At 45.8% G+C, this 22,784-nt stretch overlaps 2 protein-coding genes across 3 annotated transcripts; both read left to right on the forward strand.

The window, feature by feature from the left end:
• Nucleotides 1-584: 584 nt before the first annotated feature.
• Nucleotides 585-11,327, forward strand: fhdc2 (FH2 domain containing 2). 2 transcript variants are annotated; one of them, XM_030395322.1, is made up of 12 exons: nucleotides 585-800; nucleotides 1,999-2,571; nucleotides 2,674-2,735; nucleotides 5,205-5,307; nucleotides 5,602-5,687; nucleotides 5,892-5,992; nucleotides 6,306-6,376; nucleotides 6,617-6,724; nucleotides 7,222-7,292; nucleotides 7,747-7,864; nucleotides 8,351-8,515; nucleotides 8,626-11,327. In XM_030395322.1, the coding sequence occupies exons 2-12, from the start codon at nucleotides 2,110-2,112 to the stop codon at nucleotides 10,531-10,533; spliced, it is 3,255 nt and encodes a 1,084-aa protein (XP_030251182.1). In that variant the 5' UTR covers nucleotides 585-800; nucleotides 1,999-2,109; the 3' UTR covers nucleotides 10,534-11,327. The 2 variants fall into 2 exon arrangements, with proteins under 2 accessions (XP_030251182.1, XP_030251183.1); XM_030395323.1 differs by lacking the exon at nucleotides 585-800 and adding an exon at nucleotides 1,376-1,857.
• Nucleotides 11,328-13,775: 2,448 nt separating this feature from the next.
• Nucleotides 13,776-17,528, forward strand: rhogd (ras homolog gene family, member Gd). The gene is made up of 2 exons (XM_030396980.1): nucleotides 13,776-13,869; nucleotides 14,496-17,528. The coding sequence occupies exon 2, from the start codon at nucleotides 14,525-14,527 to the stop codon at nucleotides 15,098-15,100; it is 576 nt and encodes a 191-aa protein (XP_030252840.1). The 5' UTR covers nucleotides 13,776-13,869; nucleotides 14,496-14,524; the 3' UTR covers nucleotides 15,101-17,528.
• Nucleotides 17,529-22,784: the final 5,256 nt, after the last annotated feature.

Below are 22,784 nucleotides of genomic sequence, written 5' to 3' on the forward strand. Positions count from 1 at the left end.
AGGTCGGTGTTATGGGTCTACATCCCAGCACCTGGGTCATTTCAGCGCCCGGGAGGGAATTCTGGTCTCTTGGCTTTCACCTACGCCCCCGTTCTGGGTTCAGGGAGGAGATGCGGACATCATTTCCCATGTCTGATAGCCATCTGCTCCCTCTCTCAGGTTCTCAGTATCATACTCTTCTTAGCCTGATCAAGGCCTTCTGCACCAATTACAGATCACAGTCCTGCCCACTACGATGATTAGCCTGAAACAGAGATTTGTCAGGTTGTCAGCGGAGCTCCCGACAGAGAGCTTTCATGCACAATCTTATCTGGACTTGGCAAACATTCTCGTAAGCAGGGTATCAAGGCTGTTAAAGCTCTTCCTCTAAAGGATAAAGGAAACTAAGAACTTGTGATTTTGTTGAGGATCTTAAACACTTTTATTCAATCTATTTCTACACTGTAAACACACAAGCAATCCGGTCCCATCACAACATCTTCAAAGTGGACAATATGGAGTGTATTCCCCACCTGAAAGCCCTAAATCCGCCCCATGGGAAAACTGGGAGGATACAACAAGTCATATCAGCACGCGGGTGCGCGCCCGCGCGTTCCCGCTGGGCTGTGTGGAAGTTTCCCTGCAAGTTGAGAAACACAGGAGGAGTGAGTGGAGCGGCGGGAGTCAGCGGGATAATCGACACACAGAAGACAACAAACTGGGATGGAAGCGAACTTTTATTAAAGTTTCATGTCTGATTGAGCCGCTGGAGCTTGTTGGTGTTTGCGCGCTCACCTCAGTGGAGAAGACGTCACCGGCAGGTAAGAGAAACTAGTTGACTGTGTTGTCCTGAGAGGCAGGAGAGCGACGCGATCAGTGTTTTGTCAACTTTTAATTGAGGAATATATGTTTCAGTGTTATTAAAAGCTCAGATATTCAGGAATAAACCCCGAGAACGAACGGGTTTTTCTACAACCAAACGTCAACATGAAAAGAAAAACAAGTTTCCAAAATCTGCTGAAAATGTTGATTTTACCTTTTTATTTTTATTGATTTATTTTTTATTTGCCTGATACGAACTCTTCCCTTTTCACCCTCCCGCTGAGCTCTTGATCACCGGCATCAGATTGAAAATGATTTTTGTTTTGCTTGCTGAGATCCTCTCCAGTCATCGAAGATACACATCTCATTAAATGATGGAGGAGGATCAGATCAGCCGGTGCAGCGCGCCCGTGCGGCGCTCGGTGGAACAGCGTTGGCGATCAAGCGCATCCCGCAACCTTGTTCCAAAAACATAATGTGATTCATGTTCCGAGTGAAGAGGGCAGGGCCAGAGGACGTGTTTCTGGCCGTGTCTAGATTAAAGACTTTCCCCTCAAACCAGACACCTGAAACCTCTGACTCACTCCTAATTGCATTGCTAATCCCGCTCCAAACTTGCTGCTGCAAGTGTGCGCGCCCAGCCTTTCAGATGGTGGCCTCCCATAACGAGGGGGAGAATATTAAAAGTTGTGATTTCTGAAGGCGCAGACCCCTCTATTTACCCGCTTTGTGGTTAAAACCGTGCATATCGCGCTCCGTGCGCCGTCTCCGTGTATTCTAATTAGAAGGGAGAGTGTGGTGGAGGTGTGTGTGTGTGTGCGTGCAGGCAGTGAGGTGAAACTGAACAGGACAGGACAAGCTGTTCAAACAGCCTGCAGAGGGGGGAGAGCTCACCCTGACGCTCAGCCAGTACTTTCCCTAAAAATGCCTTGAACTTCCACAGAAAGTTGAACCAGGGGTTAGGCTTCCAGCTACTTATTGGCTTGTTACATCAGTCAATTCGCTGGAGTCATGCTAATGAAAGGAGAAGTAAAGCCAGGTGTCAGATGAGCTCAGGTGAGGTCATTGGCCTCGGTTAAAGCCGCCTGACTGGCTCCGTGTTGCAAAAACTCCAGAATTATCACCGATTTCCTGTCTTTTTTCTGCGCTCAATAATGTCTGAGATAAGATTTTCTTGTTACTTGTCTTCTTTCCTAGACTGGAGTTATTGATGGACCTTTGACCTGCAGCTCACTGGAAACTGGAAAACACGTCACTGGCGGACTCACTATCAACCCCCTCACCCCCCTTTGAACCCAGGCAGCTTCTATGCTCATCAACCTGACTCTGGCCGTCAAGGAGTCTCGTGCCTTTCATGGAACACAGCCTGCCCCTGACGCTGTGGAAGTGACAGCCATGGATCCGCGTCCGGTGCTGGCAGCCCCTCCGCCTCCTCCTCCTCCTCCTCCTCCTCCTCCACCACCACCTCCACCTACGCCCTCCTCCTCGTCCTCCTCCTCCTCTTCCTCCTCGCCGTTCAGCCGTGCGGATGTTGCACGCCGGAGCCGGCTGAGGAAGCTGAACTGGGAGCGTATCCCCAAAGAGAAGGTGGAGGGGAGGAAGAGCGTGTGGAGCGGGGCGGCCCAGGGCGAGGACGAGTTCCCAATAGACCTCCATTCTCTGGATGAGCTGTTTGGTCAGAAGGACAGCAAGCCTCAGGACAGAACCAGCACTCTGAGACGCAGGTCGGCTCTGCTGCGCTGCAGGTCCCCCCAGGACAGCTCAGAAGAGGTCAGTTCATGAGGACGGCAGGGGTATCTGTTCAGTCATGTATGAAGACAGTGAGAGTTCTTGCTCTTAACTTCCTCTTAATTGTCCTTTGCCGCTTTACAGATCTCCCTGTTGGACTCCAAACGCAGTATGAACATTGGAATATTTCTGCGCCAGTTTAAGACGTAAGCTTCTTTATTCCTATCTTAAACCAACTAATCAACCGGTGGATCAAATTAGGGCCTCAAACAAAGATTATTTTCATCGTGGATCTGTCTGTAGATTATTGTCTTGATGAATCGATTAGCTGTTTGGTCTCGAAAATGGTGAAAAATATGGATCAGTGTTTCCCAAGGGCCAAGATGTCGTCCTCAAATGTCTTGTTGTGCCACACTCACACACAAAGATGTCCAGTTCACTGTCGTAAAAAAAAATATTAATGTTTAAGAAGCGATTATGGTCTCAGGGTGAGATCCAACGTGAGGATTTGCTCCTTTTTCTGTCGTTTTATTATTGACAATTTCATTGATCTTTGGTTGGACAGTTGGTCGGACGAAAGGAGACGTGCTTTCAGAAAATTGACATTTCATTTTCGACTAAACTTTGAATGAAGTGATTAGTCATGATAGTAATCCGCAGACTAATCGCTACCCAAAATAATCTTAAATTCCACGCTTCGTCCTAAAAGTCTTTTGCACTTGACAAGTTTCAGCTTTTTAGGCTTTTCTTTTTGGTCTACACTTCCTGGAGGTCACCATCAGTCAGAGCTGGAGGTAGCTTTGAGAGCAGGAAACAGAAGTGTGTACAATTGTGCCCTGGGGAACAGTACTTGACTTCAGTTGAGCCGCGGAGTGTGTGGCTGTATATCAGAGGTGGCTGGGTGTCCGTCTGTGTGGGTGTCAGAAAGTGTAAAGAGAGGATGTCTGGTGTTCGGGGAGGGGACACGAGTATATTGCGGAGAACAGGTGCAGGGGGAGGGTGCACCCCGAGGAGGGTGGTGGGCTGGTGGCCGGGTATAGCTGTGTGAGTCAGAGTTGACACCTGCTGATACTCTTAAAGACTGTCTAATGTTAAAGCTTCCCCCCTGCAGAGAGAGACCCCACCGGTGGCTTGTCATATTCATCCTTCCCCTAAAGCCTGTTTAGCATGCTGGTCAAACAAACCTGCACAATGATCACGAAAGCACACTTGCACATCGTTAAAAGTGGGAAACACAGAAAATATAAATTTAATTTAAATATAGGGGCTCTATGTAAAAATGTGCACCAACTTGCATGTATTAATCCCTTTTTATTGTCCATATGTGAGCAGATTGTAGCGTGACATGAAAAACAAGCCCTTCCCTGTGTCTCTTGGTTGTCTTTACAAGCCTGTGGATGTTTTTATGTTGTTTAAATCTGCTGGACTGTGAATTCGCTAGGGACTCAGCCCAGATTTTCCTCGACAGTCCAAAAGATGTGACCCGTGCCTTGTCTCAGTGCCTCTCTCCGCTCCGCTGACAGAGTGCAACCGTAGCTAACAAATACGTTTATCTGCTGTTTTCACAATGTTTCCCCTATTAGTTTATTAATGCCTTCTTTTTATTATTTGTACGTCTCTGTCAAGCTCATAGACACAGTTCACAGCGATCAGAAGGAGTTAGTTCGAGCAACTGCAGAGGATACGTTGTATAAAATAGTGTTGCATGTTGACATTTGCAACATTTGCAGGTACAAACAATGACGCGAGGATGTGGCAAACGTTGTGCTGGGTTGCTTCATTGTCAGGCTTCCAAGTGTGCATGTAAAGTTCACGGAGGCTTGATTGTGCGTCTCTCAACTGAGGAGTGGTTCTTTCCAAAACCAGATCTGTCTTGACTTGCAGGGAAAAGCCATTATGTACAGGCAGACTCTTGAGTACACAAACATTTGTCTTGTTGGGAGCTTATTTGCCCTCGGTTCTAAACACACAGACGGGGCTCGTGTTGAAGTGTGGGGGCGTAGATTAAACAAAATATGGTTTTGTATTGCCAGACATCAGTGTCTGTGGCTTCTCCAGTATCTTTTTTGTTACGTGATAGTTCTATTTATAGGCTATTTCAATCAGAATTTCTAGTTGGGTGAAATGACACAATACGAGTATTAAACCATGTTTCTGTTTTAAAATCACCTATTCTCAGTCTACCTCAGATGCAGACCGTGAACTGTGTGTGAACGAATGAAACATTCATGTGAGTGCTGGCGGATACAAGCCACACACAGTAGCGTGCACATAATGGAGTACGAGCATATGTGATGGGCTGTAAGATGAGGGGGGGAGGGCAGCGGCTGATGGAAAACCACTGGAATAGAGGACAGATGTGTCACTCTGGGGAAGTAAGTCAGAGGTCAAACAGCCAGTCGGTTCAGTTTCTGCTCTTTCACCTTGACATCACAAGGCCTTTCGTTCCCCGGCGTGTCTGCTTTGTATTTGCCCAGTGGATATGCCACTCTGTGATGCCGGCGGGGCGTCAATCAACCGGCTCTCCCCCGACACGCTGACTGATAAGAGGGGGGGATAAGCCTAAATATTGTGCGATGAAGGCTGAACACAGTGCTGATACCACTCCTAATGTTGAAAACCCCTCTGCATGTTAACAATGATGTCATAACAAAAACGTGTTATTTTTCCTGCAGGCCTGCTAAGGAGATAGTTGAGGATATCAGGCAGGGTGTCGGGGACCGTTACGGAGCAGAGAAGCTCGCAGAGCTCTGCAAACTGCTGCCTGACAACGAGGAGGTAAATGCCCTTTTTTCTTGGCCTACAAAAACAACATTGACAGCAACCCCCCTTCCTCCTCCTCCTCCTCCTCTCCCTCCTCTCCTCTCCCTCATCATCTGGCTCTGGTTAGGATGATCAAAAGTTTGCCATTACACCATGTCTTATGATGTGGTCTGTTTCCGGAGAGGGGGCCACGCTGAAAGATATTGGAATTGACTGTTAACGGCACTTTGGTTTTCCAGACTTTATTTATTTTTTTCTTTTCAATCGAAGCTGCCTCCCAGATTTCACTCAGCATCTGTTCTCTCTCAGGAGTCTCGCCTGAGGAGGTTCGGCGGGGAGCGGAGCTGGCTCGGAGAGCCTGATCTTTTCATGCTGCTGCTGGTGGAAGTCCCCAGGTACGTCCTCAGATCTAGATCGGATAAAATTACTGAAAATATCCCCAGTACTTCCCTCATTCCCCTTCTGCTCCTTTTCCTGTTTATTTGTGTGGGACTTGTCTTAAACTGATGATTGATCATGAGTGCCTTTTTGTCCCCGTCATCATTCACTCCCCTCTCCATCCATCCATCAATCCATCCCTCTCTTTTCTCTTCCATTAGTTTTCGGCTTCGTCTGGATGCCATGATCCTGCAACAAGAGTTTGACCCAGCTGTGACCTCTCTGTGTGTGGCAGCCAGATGTCTGAGGGAGGCGGCCAGAGGTAACGTTAGCAGCAGGGAGTTGTGTACTCTGCCGCTATAAAGCTCTGTGTTGACCCCCTTTTGAAACGCTCCCATTTAGAATTTGCTTAGAGTGGTAAAAAAAAAATTTGAATCCACAATGCAAATGCGATGGTAAGCATTCAGAAAAATGCTAATCAAGTTTAGCTCGCCAGTCAGCCAGAGTGTCGGTTCCTCAAAACAAAAGTGCTGACTCACTTTCAAGGCCTTGATGTCGGCTGCACACTCATTAATACTCATTTATTCTTCAACCTTGAGGCAAAATATTAAATCTCTTGTCTTCGTGTCTACTAGAGCTGCTGAGCTGCCCTGAATTGCACTCCATCCTCCGTTTGGTGCTGAAGGCGGGGAACTACATGAATGCAGTGAGTGCTTCTTTATTTCCCCTTTTTCGTTTCTTTTCTTCAGTCTGACAAAGCAGAATCGGTCCTTTTTATCCGGGGATAATATACCAGTTGCAAACGGGGGCAAGGGCGTGTGTTTTCAGGGACGTCACTCTGACTGTGCACCTGGGTTTTGTATCACTGTTTGATTAAGGCTGGCACATGTTGCGTGTGTGCGTGTTTGTGTCATGTGTTATTCTGACCTTGTATGTGGCCACTCAGGGTGGATACGCAGGGAATGCTGCTGGTTTCCGGATTTCATCGCTGCTGAAACTGGCTGACACCAAAGCCAACAAGCCGGGCATGAATCTGCTGCATTTTGTTGCCATGGTAAGATCTGAAATTTAGGTGTAGTCCAACAGATGCTGAAGTAAATAACAAATCAGTTTGTACGACAGAGGGGAGATGAAGAATAAGGTCTTAATTAAGGGGATAAGGAAAAACAGCTGTTTATGTGGCCGCCACATCCTTTTCTTTTTATTTGAACATTGAAAAGTTGTTCTTCATGGACAGACATGAACAGTCAAAAGTAAAAAGGTGCACGAAACAACAAAATGTTAATTCGCAAAAACCAGGTGAACAGCATTCTTACAATGAATGAATCAAACGTTTGATTGATTTTCCCCATGAGTGCACGATAAAGAAACGAAAATGCACAAACGAACCCATCCCTCATTTCTGACCACCAAGTGTTTTGAGAACAGTAGCCTCCCATAACCCACAAACCGGACCGCTCCACAGAGCATGTGATTTTGTCAACATTCACAAATGACGTGTTGCTTCGTTTGAAACAATAGCTGGATAATCATTTGTGTTTGTCTCCGCAGGAAGCTGTGAAAAAGGACCAGAGTTTACTGTCGTTTCCCGGCCAACTAGGCCATGTTGGCTCCGCCTCGAGGTCAGTCTCTTCCCAAAGCTCAGATCCCATCAGATCCTACAGTGACTGTGTCTGAGGGTGTATACAGGCCCTGCTTAATAACATCAATACTCCCCAACAGGCTGCTCAAACAAATGTAATGTAAATCTATTGCGTTCTCGGATCACAGAAAGACGCCCAGCTGTTAGCAATAGCTTTCTGCCTGGGTGAAAGTGGGTCATGACAACATTGATACTCAAGGCCAATATTTAGGCTCTGCTGGAGACTTTTTAGGTGAAGATTTTCTCAGCAAGGTGCCAAAGAACGAACACATTCTTCTTTTAAAAGTAAAGAATATCCCACATGCACTTGCAGTCTTTTGTCGGTGTGTGTCAAATCATTTGCATTTGTTTATTACCTTTGTTTTGGTTTGAGATCTGCTACAGAGCTATTTCTTATTCTGAGTGTGCATTTTCTGTCCTCCTCTTGTTGGCAGGTTGTCTGAGGAGTCGGTGCTGGAGGACTTGTCAAAGTTAAAAAGCAGAGTGGTGGCCCTCAAGGCAAACATCCAGACGGAGGGAGAGATTCAGCAGCACACACAACCTTTCCTAGAGGTATAAAACATACTCTGAAATATATTAAAGCTTTATCTAATAGTTTACTGCGGAAGCCAATAATGGCCATGGTGCAATTATTTTTTTTTTAATGCTGCTATCTTGAGTTGGGTTAATTATTTCGTTAGCTCGAGAAAACAAGCTTTGTTATCTGGAGATGACGAATAATTACTTTTGTTTATCAGAGAGCAGCAGAGCGGTGTCTGTTAAATTTAAGCACACGTGACAATCCAGCTAAAGAAGCAACATCATACATTTGTTGATAAAAGCCCAGGGGTACAGTCAACAGGTGGGACGTGCTTGTAAATCTCATGGATAACTGAGATGGCACTAACAATCTTTACCTGTGTCTTTATTATGGTCTTTAGCAGAGAGATGTGAGCCGTCCAACCTCTCGTCTTTGACTACTATAAAACTCGAGATGTCTCATGCCCTGCAGAGAACATGTTTTTTTTTGTTAAATCTGTAAACTGTTCCTGTGTATAGGTTGCTGAGGAGCGTCTGAAGGAGGCAGAGGATGAGGTGGAGGGCATGAGGATGTCTAGTCAGGCTCTAGTGGAGTTCTTCTGTGAAGATGACAGCACTTTCAAACTAGAGGAGGCTTGCAGGGTCTTCAATTCGTTTTGCCATCGCTTCCAAAAAGCTGTCCAGGTAAGATTTAGAAATCAATTGAAATGCCTGTCAATCAAACATGTATATTGTCCATTAAAAAAAAAAAAAAGAGTCACTGACAAATAAACGACTCCTTCCCTTTTCTGTAGGAGAATGCAGAGCGTGAGCTGAAGGAACAGAAACGTCTGGAGCGTCAACGTGAGATTGGGGAAAAGCGTCGCTCTCTGGCCGTCTGCACAGGGTTGGATTTGGGCCTCAGTCTTGCAAAAGAGCCTCAAAGTCAGGAGAACCAAGATGAGCTGGAGAAACTCCTCGAGAGGAACTTGAGCCACACTTGGAGTCGGCGCAGCCTGAGAAGTTCCGAGTCCCGCAGACTTTCCTATCACCTCCACAACAATACCAATCTCCAGAACTCATCCCCGCTCAAGAGCTTCCCTGAGCTTGGCAGCAGCCCGACGTCGACCAGTTATCACTCTAACAGCTCCTCTGACCATGAGACCACCGCCGTGCTTTGTAGCTCCCCGGAGACCGACGGCACGTGTTCCCCCACAGACCAAGAACCTGCTCTGGTTAGAAGGAGCAGGTCTCTGCACAGCAAAACAACTTTCCGGAGCATGGACGCAGCTCAGGATTCGCCCATTGCTACGTTTAGCCATTCTCAGCATGGACGGAGTTTCATGGTCAAGCAGCATGGGCCTGAGAGCATTTCTTATTTGCTGCAAGGTCAACCGAAGGCAACAGGACTTAAGAAAGAAGCAGAGGCTTCACATGAACACATTGTTTCGATGACCACCGAATCTTCCTCCAGTTCCTGTCCAAACGCTGCTGCTACACCCACTGGAACACCTGCCGCTTGTGTTAAAAGCCAGACCTCTACTCAAAGACATCGGTTTGGACTTCCAGTGACAGACAATGGTCGCCCTGTTCAGAGTAAATCTAATAGCTCCTGTTTTGATGAGTCTGTACCTCATTCTCTTCATACAAGTGGAATACCACCGTTAAGTTACCAGACACGCGAGAGCCAATCGCAATCACCTGTAAAAGTTCCAGAGAGGGTCCAGTCACAACCACAGGTGAGAGAGACGCCCACCACAACAACAAGTGCTGTGATGCCTGATGCAGGTTTAACAAAGCAGACCGAGGAGGCGTCCAGGCCTGTGAAGGAGAACTGGATACCATCCAGTCTACCGGAGTTCAGCAAATCACAGCCAGAAGAGTACTCTGACTTGCCAAGTCCTGAGAGGGAGACAGCAAGGCCATACTCCCGCGTGGGCGAAACACTGGAGTGCCACACTCTAGTGAAAGGCCTCCGATCCTATGATGCCTTGTCTCCACCATCCTCCCCACTCCCACGACCCGCACCAAGCCTATGCTCCAAGTGGAGGAAAGAGAGGGAGGGCGACCTTCGAGAGGGGATGACGCCAGGGTCTCCTACATCAAAGGACGAGGCTCGAACCATGAAGAACCCTGTGCGTAGTGGAATAGGGGCCAAAAGGGGACTTGTGTCACGCGCAGGGCCTTCCAATAGCACAGGCATTCCCAGGGTGCGCTCCAAAACTGAGCATTCAAATGGAGCCCCGACCCCTGCTAACCCACCCACTCCCAGCCGGCTCTCTGCCCCTCGCAGCATATCCAAGCGGCCCGCCGCCATTCAGTCAGAGGTGAAGCGCAGTAACAGCACACGGGAGAGGACTGTCAGTGAGACACAGACTCCGGGAAAACCCACTTTGACCCGCAGGACCTCGGACAGATCCTTACCGGAGAAGGCCTCGGGCAGCGCCCAGCCAGCCTTCGTCAGAGGATCTCCTCTACGTGTGTCAAAGCGACTCGCCCCCAACTCTGAGACTCAAGCGCCCTCTCAGCCTCACACTGCCCACAGCCCGTCCTCTGCCACGGCCAAGACCATTCGCACGGCCGTCATATCTGCTGCCCGAAGTAAAAATGCCAAGACGACAAGCACAAGCACCTCTCCCGCTAGCTCTAAAATCCCCACAGCTTCACGGATACCTGGTCCCAAAATGCCTCGAGCTGCTGCAGCACAGCCGACGTGGAGGTGATGGAAGTGAATAATTGCCTGAACTGCACAGTTTCTTTCACACTTTTCATGCCTTTACGGATTTCAGTCTAATATATAAAGTGTGGGAGTTCATGAAAAGTGTGAGCCATCAGTCAGATTTCTGGTCTAAATCCAACTTTTATTACATTTTTTGGGTAGTTTTGAGCGCTTAGGTTCTACATATGTGAGAGGGAGCTGCGCTGAGAGCATCGGGGACATCTCGTAGATCCTCCAAATCCTACCTCTTTTTACACTTGTCTGTGTCCTTTGCAGGCAATAGGACGCCATAAAAAGACCCACGTTACAGCTACTTTTCGTATGTAGAACAGCTTAATTCAGTACAATACAACCCGGTGACATTACTCCGTTCCTAGTCCGTACAAGTGCGCTTTGAAAGAATTGTAATTTGGGACACTGTTTTCAATCTGTCTAGCATGGAGGAGAAAAAAACGTTTTTATTTTTTTTTTTATTTTAGGAAGTCATCCAAATGTTTTGAATTGCTGTGACCCTTCCACTAAGTGATCCTTGTGTTCTCACACTTGGCTGTCTTACAGAACTGAACTTGGTACAATATAAACTGTTCATCCTCTCGTTGAGAGGCCTCGTCGTTCTGATGCACTTTACAAACTGAAGAAGAGGCCGCGATGAGATGATTACTGTAATGTTTGTCATTTTTATTTGATGTCAAAAAAGATTCTATAATTTTATTGAATAGCATCGGTTGTTATTCACTGTAATATTTTGGATTTATAAAAAAGAGAAGATGAATAAAGACGGTGATCCGAGTGTCTGTACCTGTCTGTGTGGATGTATACTCACTTCTGTTCTCCAGTTTTGCATTCAGGCGAGCGCTTACTCGCTTTGACAGCTTTCACCTCCAAGGTCCCCGCTCTCCTCATCAACTGCTGCTCTTGCATGTTGCTGTCCTCTGTCTTCCTGTCACCCACATTTTTCTCCCTCCCTCTCGTCTGAACTCCCTCTTGCTGCATCTCTTGACACAGTCACCCCCAATCTCTGTCAGTGGCTGTTGTCATGGAAATGCTACAGACGTCCCGGGGAATCTCCTGGCAGAATAGTAGGGGTGCAAGGGGTTGGGGTGGAGGGTGACTGTGGGTGTAGGGTCCCAGTGGGAATTCTCTCTTTATAGGGCCGCAGTGACGCCAGAACCTCTTGGGAAAGGCAATAAACCGGTGCCTCTTTGTGCTCTTGAGTGTCCGGTTGTCGGTCAGCGGTGGCCTCTTAACCTGCCTCAGTGTATAGAGGTGACATCATCAACGGGTCTCCAGGGGTGCAGGACAGAGCAGCCTTAAGTGATCCCTCTTTTAGCTCCCTTCGTGTATTCCACATTGATCTGAAAGCGTTGGCTTAGTGAGAATAATGACTTGTCTGAAGGTGAATAAATGATATATGAGTTTTAAAACCAGTGCTGACCAAAGAAGGGATGAGGGGGAAAAGGGAGACAGGGTTGTTTTATGGCCTGTTTGTATGTGGGGTATGTATGCATACACAGTGACACATTGGCATTTAATAGTGAGACCGTAGCAATTCCAGAGAAATGGTGAAGTCAGAGCAGAGAGTCTGTGGGCGTCCAGGCATTCAGACTCTGAAATGAAACTGTATTGCTAACGGACTGGAAAAATCCAGGAGCAGCCGCCTCCACACTGGCAGTGAGATTGACTGGAATTTAAATGGAAGGCTTAGGGACAGCTTTTAGAGCAGTTGTCATTTTTCTAGACAGGCTCATACAGTCAATAGTTTTTTGCAAGGTGTAATGTATTTTAGTGTTGCCAAATGGTCACATTCATGGTAAATTAAGTTGTGTATAACTGAATTATAACCTACCAAAATCCAGTCATAAATCTGTTGAATGACCTGGATGACAGGCAAAGATTTATGGATGAATCAGGACATTTTTTCTGCACAGTACGTACGTTCGGATCAGTAATGGACATGCATTTATATAATGCTTTTCCAGTCTACTGACCATTAAAAGAGCTATACAACACAACTTGTCACATTCGCCCGTGCATACACTGATTGCAGAGGCTGCCATGCAAAGGTGGCAATCTGCTCAACAGGATCAGTACCTTTCCCAAGGATACTACGACACGCAGCTGGGGGATCCGGGGATCGGACCAACGACTTTTTGAACAGGGGATGACTCCCTTTACCTCCTGAACCACATCTGTCGTATTCACTCAAGTTAACTCTACGGAAAGGTACACTATATAGTTTTGGGCAAGAATTCAGCAAAGAAAGATCTTCATTGACTGTTTTATTTGTTTATTGTAACCAAAACAAACTTAATAAACAAGTTCTCATTGGTTTCATGGCTGAATAGACATACTGATCTTAAAGGACAACACAGCTTCATACTGTTTTACTTATCTTCTTATATGTGGCAGACCCTGCCACCTTTCTATCTTCAGTGTTCTGGTGCCCTTATTTTCCCCTCAGAACAGCTTGTTTATTCAGTTGTGGATAAAAATAAATATTTCTGCATTTGTATTATTACCTCACTGACATTGTTAATATTAGGATTCTGAGTTTGAATTTCTTTTCCAAAACTACATGGTGCCCCTTTATGTATAGTTTGGAGGTAGATGTACTTCGGTTTAATATTTTTCATTTCGTGGTACTATATACTATAATACTACAATAATAATACTACAGAATTAAGTTCAGTATTTGACAGCTATGTATTTACATAAACTACAAAGTACAAGATCATATAACATATCTTATATTGCTATGAGCTGCACTACGATTCACAGCTACAGTATTAAAATGCAGTATGCGTGTTAATGCACCAGTAAATCCAAATTCCATCCTGAGGGATTCAACCTGTGGGCTCTCTTGTCTGAGTTCATCCTGCATAACTTCGGTTCACATTTTGATTTTCTTTCTGAACGATTACGAATTATGTTGGACTTTGACCTGTAATGGAGTGCACCCACCCTGAAGTATTTTCACTTCTGAAGGCTCTCAATACTTTTTTCACATCGACACGAAAACAGTAATTCTTAAAACACTCTTTTCTGTCAACACGTCTGCATTTGCAGCCAAGTCTGCGAGTTAACATCGATTTCGTCTGCTTGTTTTGGCTCCTGCACAGATTGTTTTCAGTACAAGTCACATGAGTGTTTGGAAAAAATCACAGAAAAGCAGAACAGCTCAGCGCCGCCCTCTAGTGTCACACAGACGACTGTCACAAAATAAAACTACAACTCCCAGGATGCATTGTTTCCGCGTGTCGAGTTTTACGTAATGGACAGCTCCCCGGATGCCGCTGTGATTGACTATACCAGGCAAAAAGAGATCGGAAGACAAGTGGCGGTAAGTCACAAAATCCCTTCAAATTTCATTGTTAAAACAAATCACGACTTCTCAGGAGTATATTAGAACAGAATAGACTTTTTAGGCTTACCTGTAGTCGGTTATTGGGCCAGCAGCAGACCTTTTTGAGAAGTGACCTGAAAATAAACTTTAAACTTGTTTGCTAACTAGCTAGCTTGCTAGCCACCGAATGCGCTAGTTCCTTAGCTTGATGCTAGCCAGTGGGGGAACGCCTAGTATCATAAGTGAACAGTGCGAAGTAATAAACAGCGTCTCGCGTTCGAGTGTGTCGTTGTTATTCATTAACGGACAAGTTCGGTAAACTTCTCAGATGTTGTTGGTTAGCTAGCAGGCGACTGAGATTGTAAGCTAGCTAACCTATGGAACGTTAATTACGTCGATGTGCTAACGTCGGCGGCGGTTAGCTCGTCTGCTAATTGGGTCAGGAGCTGTATTACAGTGAGAAAAACTGCTGTTAGATAGTCACTGGCCTTAATTTTAGCCTTTGTCATTTAAACCTTTCTAATTATCCCTCTTGTAACGGGTGATGATACTCTTAGATAAGCCTCTCGGAGTTTGTAGCATTGTAATTAAAGTTACTCAGGTGCCCTTCTCTATGTTGTCAGGTGCTGCAGCCCCAGTGGTCGTAGGCAGGATGCAGACCATTAAGTGTGTGGTTGTGGGTGACGGGGCAGTAGGTAAAACCTGCCTACTCATCTCTTACACCACCAATGCCTTCCCTGAAGAGTACATTCCCACAGTGTTCGACAACTACAGCGCTCAGATGAGTGTAGATGGCCGCACTGTCAGCCTCAACCTGTGGGACACAGCCGGCCAGGAGGAGTACGACCGCCTGCGCACCCTCTCCTATCCCCAGACCAACGTTTTCATCATCTGCTTTTCCATCGGCAGCCCCTCCTCCCATGCCAATGTCAGGCACAAGTGGCACCCTGAGGTGTCTCACCACTGCCCAAACGTGCCCATCCTGCTGGTGGGCACCAAGAGGGACCTGAGGGGTGATGCAGAAACAGTGAAGAAGTTGAAGGAGCAGGGCCTGGCCCCTACCACCCAGCAGCAGGGCAATGCCCTGGCCAAGCAGATTGGGGCTGTTAAATACATGGAGTGTTCAGCTCTGCTGCAGGATGGTGTCAGGGAGGTGTTTGCGGAAGCTGTGAGGGCGGTGTTGTATCCAGTAACGAAAAAGAACCCCAAGAAGTGCGTGCTGTTGTAATGGATTGTTCCCAGATTTGGACTGTCGAGAGGGATGATGGAGATCCACAGATGCAAAGGAAGGCTGAGGAATGAAGGTCGTCATCTGGCTGCCTCCACACCACCTCCAGCAAGTTAGACTTTGTTTCCAGCTCCTCCGTTACTCCTCTCTTCCTTATTCATCTCCTGGAGGATTTCACTCCGTTGCCATCATCACCAAAGTGACTATGCCAAAATTGAGGCAACTGACCGCATCTCCTCTATTTTTCTTACATTTTAACTTTTGATATTTACACTTTTTTCCAATTTTACACCTGTTCTAGATTTATAGCTTCTCTGCTTTGCCTTATAAAAATGCTGATCATGGTTGTCACAAGCCATAATAACATCCAAACCAACCAACCAAGCTACCCTGTTTGACTGGAGAGAAGAGATCTGCCTTTTTTCAGGTGGAGAAATAATGACTACCTCATACTCTCACCTAGGTTGCATCTCACGAATCTCGAGCAGTGTTGTCATCAAGATGCTTTGACTTTCCTATTTAGATGTAATGAACAGCCAAGTAGAGGGTGAACAAGTTTTTAATTTCAAGCAGCTTGAGTCCAGACGAGGTGTGATGACTCCCGGACAAATGCCAGTACCCCATAACCAATATGCACAGATTAAAGGTTCAACTCTCGAGCTGCAGTTCCCCTTGTGCTCACTCTGGCGTGTTAGAGCTGTCTGGCGGGCTGCCCCTTCCAGCCACTGGCGCTGCTCTCTCACTGCCACGCATGGAAGAGCCAGTAGGCCATTGAAGATAAGCCGGGCCCATTAAAAGCAGCCGGCCATTTGCCCTCTTCAGTAATCGAGGAGCAGGTGTCATAAGGCCACTGCCAAATTAACCCACAAGGGTTCAGGATCCCTCAAGCTGACATATCAGTAAGTCGTGTTGTGGGACAGCTCTCCTGTCAACGTCTTAACTCTTGAGGCTCACACAGAGTGCCATTAAAACATGCCTAAGAATTACTTTTTGACGGGGTGGTGTCAAAGAGTCTGTATTTTGTCTAATAATGTTGAATTTACTCTGTAAATGATTTTTTTCTTCCTCAAATGTTTTTTAACCTACGAGTGCGGTTATGGCCAAAGTTGAATATATTTTTTGTAATAGCTTATGTTTAGTGTTTAATAGGTAATACTCAGATTTGATAAAGCAGAACACCATTATGCACCCCTCATCAATTACATTGTTGCCTTACATTTAAGGTCAGCAGACTATGACCACTGCATAATTGATTCAGTATGGTAGCATATAATCCCAGAATATGTTTAAACTGACTTGTGCTTGGCTATATACACTTATTTTCCTATATTTTTGGTTAGTGGAATATCATTTCATCTTGGAAGAAGCACCATGCCATAGCTGCCTAGTTAATATGTCAAGTTACGACTGTTTATCTACAACGCAGACGGAGCCTTTTATTTGGTCAGGTGCCTTATCTAAACCAAAGACCATAGCACGGCTCCTTTGTCAAACCCAAAGGTTCTCACTATAATGATGCAAGTGCCACAAGACCTTTTTAAATGCAGGACCGACCAACTCTGGGTTTCATTTAATTTTTCAATAGCTGTCTGCCTTAGTTTCCTGCGAGCAAACACACTGTTTCTCGCAACCCTCTTTGTAAGACCCAGGTGCTAAAACTGACATCTTGCGCTGCAAGTGTGCATTTGAGAAACGGAGCACATGAAACGGAGTGCTCGCCGTGGCCCACAGCTCTTAACAGATTGTGGTTTACATCCCTGCATTGTGCAGGTTGCAGTGAGGGCAAGGCACGAGCGCAACTCGCACATACGGTTAGCAAGAGCTGCATGTGCCTTGTCACATCTGAAGATTATTTTTTTTAATACATTTTATAAAATATTTTTTTAGTAAAGACTGGTTGCTAATTTGTGCTTACAGCTGCCAGTAATACCAGCAACCCTTTTACTCTAGTTATTTTCAGTTACTCACTTGTGGGTTTATTATAAGTCAACCAAGATTGTGGCCTGTGTAAAGTCTAGAATAACCGAAGCGCAACACGAGCAGGAGGTTTTGTGTAACAACAGTATGAGATCTGCCAAAGGATGTGTGAAAAATTTTCCCAGAAAGGTGTGCGGAGGGTTGAATGTAAGTGCATAATACGTCAAACTGTCAACTGTGGTGAGTTTGTTTTGTTTTTTTGTTTTTTTGCCGTGTCCTGATTTCACTCAGATAATGCTGTTGAAGTGGAACATACACCTGTGGGCTCTCTTGTCTGTGTCCCGGAGCTGTATGCTACCGTGTGCGTGGTACTACGCCTTTACACTGGGAACTTGATTTGTAGAAATCTGTTTGTAATTGTTTTATATATAACAAAAGCATATTTGTATAAATGAACTAACAGTGAGATGATTTTTAAATTATGCCAAATAAAATGGTGGTTAAAACCAGACACACTGATGACAGATGTTTTTTTTTTTTTTTTTTCCCCCTTTGCTGTTTTGTGACTTGATAAAGGAACTTGTATATTCCACATAATCAGCAGATTACCAACAATGGAAGAATAAAGTTATGCTGATGTGTTTAGCAGAGCTGAGTCACACATTCATACACAGCTACTCGTATTTTCAGTCGAGGAAACCACATTATGTTCCTCTAATGCAGCTCTGTTCATCTTCTGTCACATTCAAGCTATTTCAATTACCATGTCCGAACACTAGATGGACACAGCTCTCTAGCTCAGCTCCATATAATCCACAATGACTGCCATTCCTCAAAGCCTGTGTTTTTTTTATTCTGTACATTCAGAGTTAATGGTCTATACCCATCCGGTTCTCAGGGCCATCACTCAACTTAGCAGACACCCACAAGTTCAATCAGTCGCAGGGGCTTAAAAACTCAACGTGCTGCTTACTCTGAAAAATTCCCCTGACCTTTATGGGTGGAGGCCCTGACAAATGACAGATGTGTTGAACTCCACCAAAGGCTCATTACAACATCACTGCAGCGACGTTCAGAGCCCATTTCCTCTGCGGTCTGTCTGCCTGAATGTTTTTCCACCCAAGACAATGCAGAACGTATGTTTATGGCCTGTGAAAGTTGTGTTGCGGCGAGCTTTTAAGGGCTTGACATGTTGTTTTAGTGACCTCTGCCCAGTTTGGATCGTACAGCCATTCAGGAAAACGGCGCTTGATGCAGTGTGATGGTTAAAGTTGATGAGAAAGGATGAGCGAGCGCTGCTGACTGCAATGCGCCTTAACTAAGGCCGGTGGACTAATGAGACGGGTAAGCTGAGGTGATCCGCTTTTAGGTACTGCAAGGACTGCAAGAGGAGCGATATACTGGACGTGTTTCAGCCCTCTCTTTCTCACATCCTCTTACTTTTATAGTGTTTAAATAAGACGTGCTGCCCACATTTTTGTGTACGTGGGTAGTCGCAGTGTGAGCTTGATTTGATTGTTGATAATGTGGCACAAATCTGGATTCACTAGTTTTTTTAAAACTGGTTTAAATCACAGAGTTGGATCATAAACAAGACTTTTACTGTTGACCCGCAAACATGAACTCAATTTCAGCCACAAAGGACTGAAGGACTGACATTTTTTTTTTTTAATTAAATGCTTTCATTTAATTTACTGATGTGGCTCAGGACCATGATCACACTGTCTGAATCACAAGCAGAACATGCAACAATAACAAAACAATAGAGCACGGCATGGTCAAAATCCAACGGATGAACAGAGGAAGGACATTCTTCTTCTAAAAAGCAACTAATATATAAATACAATTTTGGCTTATGTAATTGTTGCTACATAGTGAATTCAAACACAGATGGGGGTTAACATGATACTTAGACAATAGGCTTTCTCTATAATTCGTTATCTTACATTCTTTCATTCAGACAGGATGTGATAACCTTGACCCAAAGGTCACAAGATCTCTGTTCTCTATCGAAGCCCTGCGTACGTTCCAGTGACCTGAGGAATTCTGGTGTTAGTCACTTTAACTTTTTTAACAGATTGTCTGGGGCTACTTTTAGTTTTCAGTCAACAGAAACTTCACCAGCTTAAGCACTCATTTTAAGTATTTGTCTTACGTGAAGTTGTACATCTGAGCTCACTTTGCCCTTTGTGCATGATCTGATCACTCAGTCTCTGTTAGTTTCAGCCAGCTGGTGTTGTTACACTTTTGCGTGAGCTCGGGGTGAGCGAACCACAGTCATCCAGTATCTGTTTAACCTGCAAGACCCAAGGTGATGCATATCTCCCCATATTATCCAGGCTGAGCGAGAGGTGTGACATTATTCCACTGAGTTTACTTTCCAAGAATTTCTCTTTTTTTGGTATGTTCCCAGCTCACTACATACGATCTTACAGTAGGTCGTCATTTTAACTTTTGAAATGTACTCAAGAAATTCGATGTATAGTTTTTCCAACACGACTATCATTTATTACTTATTTCGTGCTTGATTGAGAAACCATTACAACATGTTGATGTACTCATTGCTTTTGTTTCATTTCAAACAAAGAAATGTGCTGTATATCCACATAAATGTATCAATCATAGGTCATTTAAGTTGTAATTCTCAGTACTCAGGCAGAAGGGAGGAGATCTAATACAATCGACAAGGTTTATCAGCTGAACTCGGTTCAATACTGCTGCATCTTGATTATTACATTATGGAGAACCTCACTAATTGAGCACAAACATCACTAATGAGGTTTGCCCATAATCAATAATTGCAGGACAGTAATTGAAGCGTGGAAACATTATGCTGCACAATAATACAATAAACACTGCAGGAACATACATAAAAATCAGACTTGTGTCTCTGAGTCTGTTGCCCTGGTGCATTCTGGGAGGCGTGCCTACAAGCCAACACCATACAGGTGCCGACTAGGAAACTATCATTCAGCTCATTATTTCAAAGTAAGACGGAGGGAAGATAACAATGCAGACGTGGCACAAGACTCCACGTTTGAGTTTATCTGTTCATATCAGACACCGAACTGAATGTGCACTGAGTTTACTGTACGCGATGTAAATGCAGCTGTGTTTCGTGCTGCGTAGTCACACAGTGCAGCCTGTGTTTGAGCGTAGCAGGAGGTGAGATTTTCACCAGCAGATATCCTTTCCAGTGAGTCATCAGCGTGGAGTGAGTGGGAGTGCTTGCCTCCGCCGGGACCTTGATCTCAGCTCTGTCTATCACTCCTCAATCTCCCTTGTTCCTTTCCTCCCTCTCGCTGTCCGTTTGATGATGTGCCGTGTGAGGCCAAAAGGCCGGCCAGCTCCCGGCACAATTCAGTCAAGGAACTGGGGAGATTCCTCTTCTTCTCCTTGTCTGAAGATGAAAAAGCAAAAAGGCCTTGATCTAATAGGCTGCCCGCAGCTAGACCGAGACTGAGAAAGCTGCAGTTCTGCATTCAAATCAAACTGTTCCAGAGGTAGGAGAGGAGAAATGAGATCGCAAAGGAACATTGGGGGGGTGGGGGGAGGGGAGTGAAGGCCGTTGGCTGTGTTCGCAACAAAATAGGATTCCTCAGAGCGGAGGGGAAAGAGTGTGGTGAGAAAGAGTGTGGTGCTGAGACATTAATGGAAAGACAGGAAAATGGCCATGTATCATGATCGAGTACAAGAGGACAAGTTGTTTCAAATGTAAATGGAAGGAAAGAGGAAAGGGTGCAAGGAGGGAAGATCAATGGATAATGAAAGACGGAGCAAGGTGACCCGACCCCTTTACTACCTCCAGAGATCACACATTGGCTGAGTGCCTGGTTTTAAAGGAATAGTTCGACTTTTTGGGGAGGAATATGCCAGCCAACGTATCTGGTGGTGAGAAAGCGAAATGCTGCGAATGTCGGACAATTTCTTTTAAGTGAGCAGTTTATTTTAATGTTTACATTGAATCTATTAAATATTGCCCACGGCTGCGGGGACGGTCCGGAACCAAACAAAGACCTGTAGGCACCGGACCGTTATGAGAGTAAAAGAAGGGAGACACGAACAGAGCAGCAGAACAGAGAGAGGAAGAACAGAGATGCCCAGGTCTGCTCAAGTATTATTATGTTGGTTTGCAGCTCGGAGGTGGGGAAACTGCTGCCTGTGAATCACTGAAGTAACACCGCCGGGAACAGAGAGTCCTCAAGTGCCCTCCTCACATTCAGAATCCGGTTCTGAGGAAACAAACGCGGAGCGAGACCAGGCTGATTAGAGCTTCTGTGTTATGTGGCTGCCCATTGTCGAACCGCAATCCCTCTAAATCCACGAGGCTGTTCGCACGCTGTCATTCGCTGATGTCTGCATCACCACAGTGTGGAGGGGGGGGGGGCAGGCCAGATGGCACACGGCGCAAGAGCAACTCAACTCTGACACTTATTGTGGTGCACGCTCACTCCGCTCCCGGGGTTGGAGTGATGAAGTGAGAAAAAAAAGGGGAAGAGAGCTTTGTTGGGACAAGCTGTGGTTAAATGTAAGTGAAGGCGATCGATGAGCCGAGCTTTGTGGTTGTTCCGTGAGATTGGATGGGACGTGTTATGGACCACACACCGAGGGCCTCGCAACCTCCCCAATTAGAAGTTACAACTTTGGTTTTTACGCTCTGTCTGAGCTGTCATAGCCCTGAAATGAAAAGACAGCGTGAAAACAAACACTAAGTCGAAACAAGCCACGTTTCCGCACCCCTCTCGTTCCTCTCTCTGCCTTCATTTTGCTCCTATTTGCGTGCATCAGTGGCAGCTATCAGCCGGGGATCTGTCAGCCAGAGAGCGGAACCTTTTCACAAACTTGTCAATTGAGGCGAGCGAGTGAAAGGTCGCTCGGCAAATTTAGGCCGCCTGGCACCGGACCCGACCCAAGCGCTGCCAGCCCTGAATACAAGTGCAAACCTCAGCTCCAGGGAGGGGTGGATAGAGCAATCAGACAACTGTCCCTGTCCGGAGTCTTGGTCCTTCATCGCTACGACGTGCATTTCTGCCACAAAGAGGAAGAGAGTTGGTGTTTCCGGGACTTTTTGTGTCAAGACAGAACATCCTGTGCTGCCTGGTTACTGCTCTCCTGCAGAGCTATGCCTGCTTTGATCTCTCCCGTCTCGTCTTTGAGGAGCAGATTTCGCCGCTCTGCTCACTCCGGGGTAGACTGTGTGGTTTAACCAGGTGGAAAATGCTTTCTAGAGTAGAAGGGAGCTATTTCTCTTTCAAACCTGAAACCTGGTTTTTTACATTTCTTTTTTGGTCGAAGGCAAACGCCTTTTCACTACAGATATCCGCTCTTTGAATATCCCACCTCTCATTGGCTCATTTTCTTTTGCCCGGGTTTTGTTGTCCCTGAGGACGACGCTGTTTGAGAACTTCCAGGTGCCGTAAGCCGCAAAAGGAAAGAGTCCCAACAGTCCGAGCGTTAATCCAATTGTCTTTAGTCCCATGTGAGGAAAAGGGGATTGGGTTCTGTGTGTTCGTGTTTGTGTGTGTGTCTGAGATGTTTATGGATTACTGAGAGGTCATCCTCTGCTGTTGATCCTCTTCAGGTCAGGGAAGACGTCATTGGAGTGTTGTGTTTGGCTCTCAACACATAAACCTCACAGGCTGCTCACAGCGCAGTGAGGAATCTGCATTTCAACATCGAGACAGAGTGAATTATGATCTGCCGATTTAAGAAAGCTGTTTTCCCTCATTGAGGAATATCTGATGTCGGTCTCATTGTGCTGAAACAC

This window comes from Sparus aurata, chromosome 18, assembly GCF_900880675.1.
Source record: "Sparus aurata chromosome 18, fSpaAur1.1, whole genome shotgun sequence".
Classification (NCBI taxonomy): domain Eukaryota; kingdom Metazoa; phylum Chordata; class Actinopteri; order Spariformes; family Sparidae; genus Sparus; species Sparus aurata.

What these genes read in the sequence shown, in the direction of transcription:
- fhdc2 (XM_030395322.1), top strand. Translation starts at nt 2,110, where the DNA reads ATGCTCATCAACCTGACTCTGGCCGTCAAGGAGTCTCGTGCCTTTCAT. An exon ending in CTGCTGGTGGAAGTCCCCAG is followed by an intron (nt 5,688 to 5,891) that starts GTACGTCCTCAG and finishes CTCTTCCATTAG; the next exon opens with TTTTCGGCTTCGTCTGGATG. An exon ending in GCTTCCAAAAAGCTGTCCAG is followed by an intron (nt 8,516 to 8,625) that starts GTAAGATTTAGA and finishes CCTTTTCTGTAG; the next exon opens with GAGAATGCAGAGCGTGAGCT.
- rhogd (XM_030396980.1), top strand. Translation starts at nt 14,525, where the DNA reads ATGCAGACCATTAAGTGTGTGGTTGTGGGTGACGGGGCAGTAGGTAAA.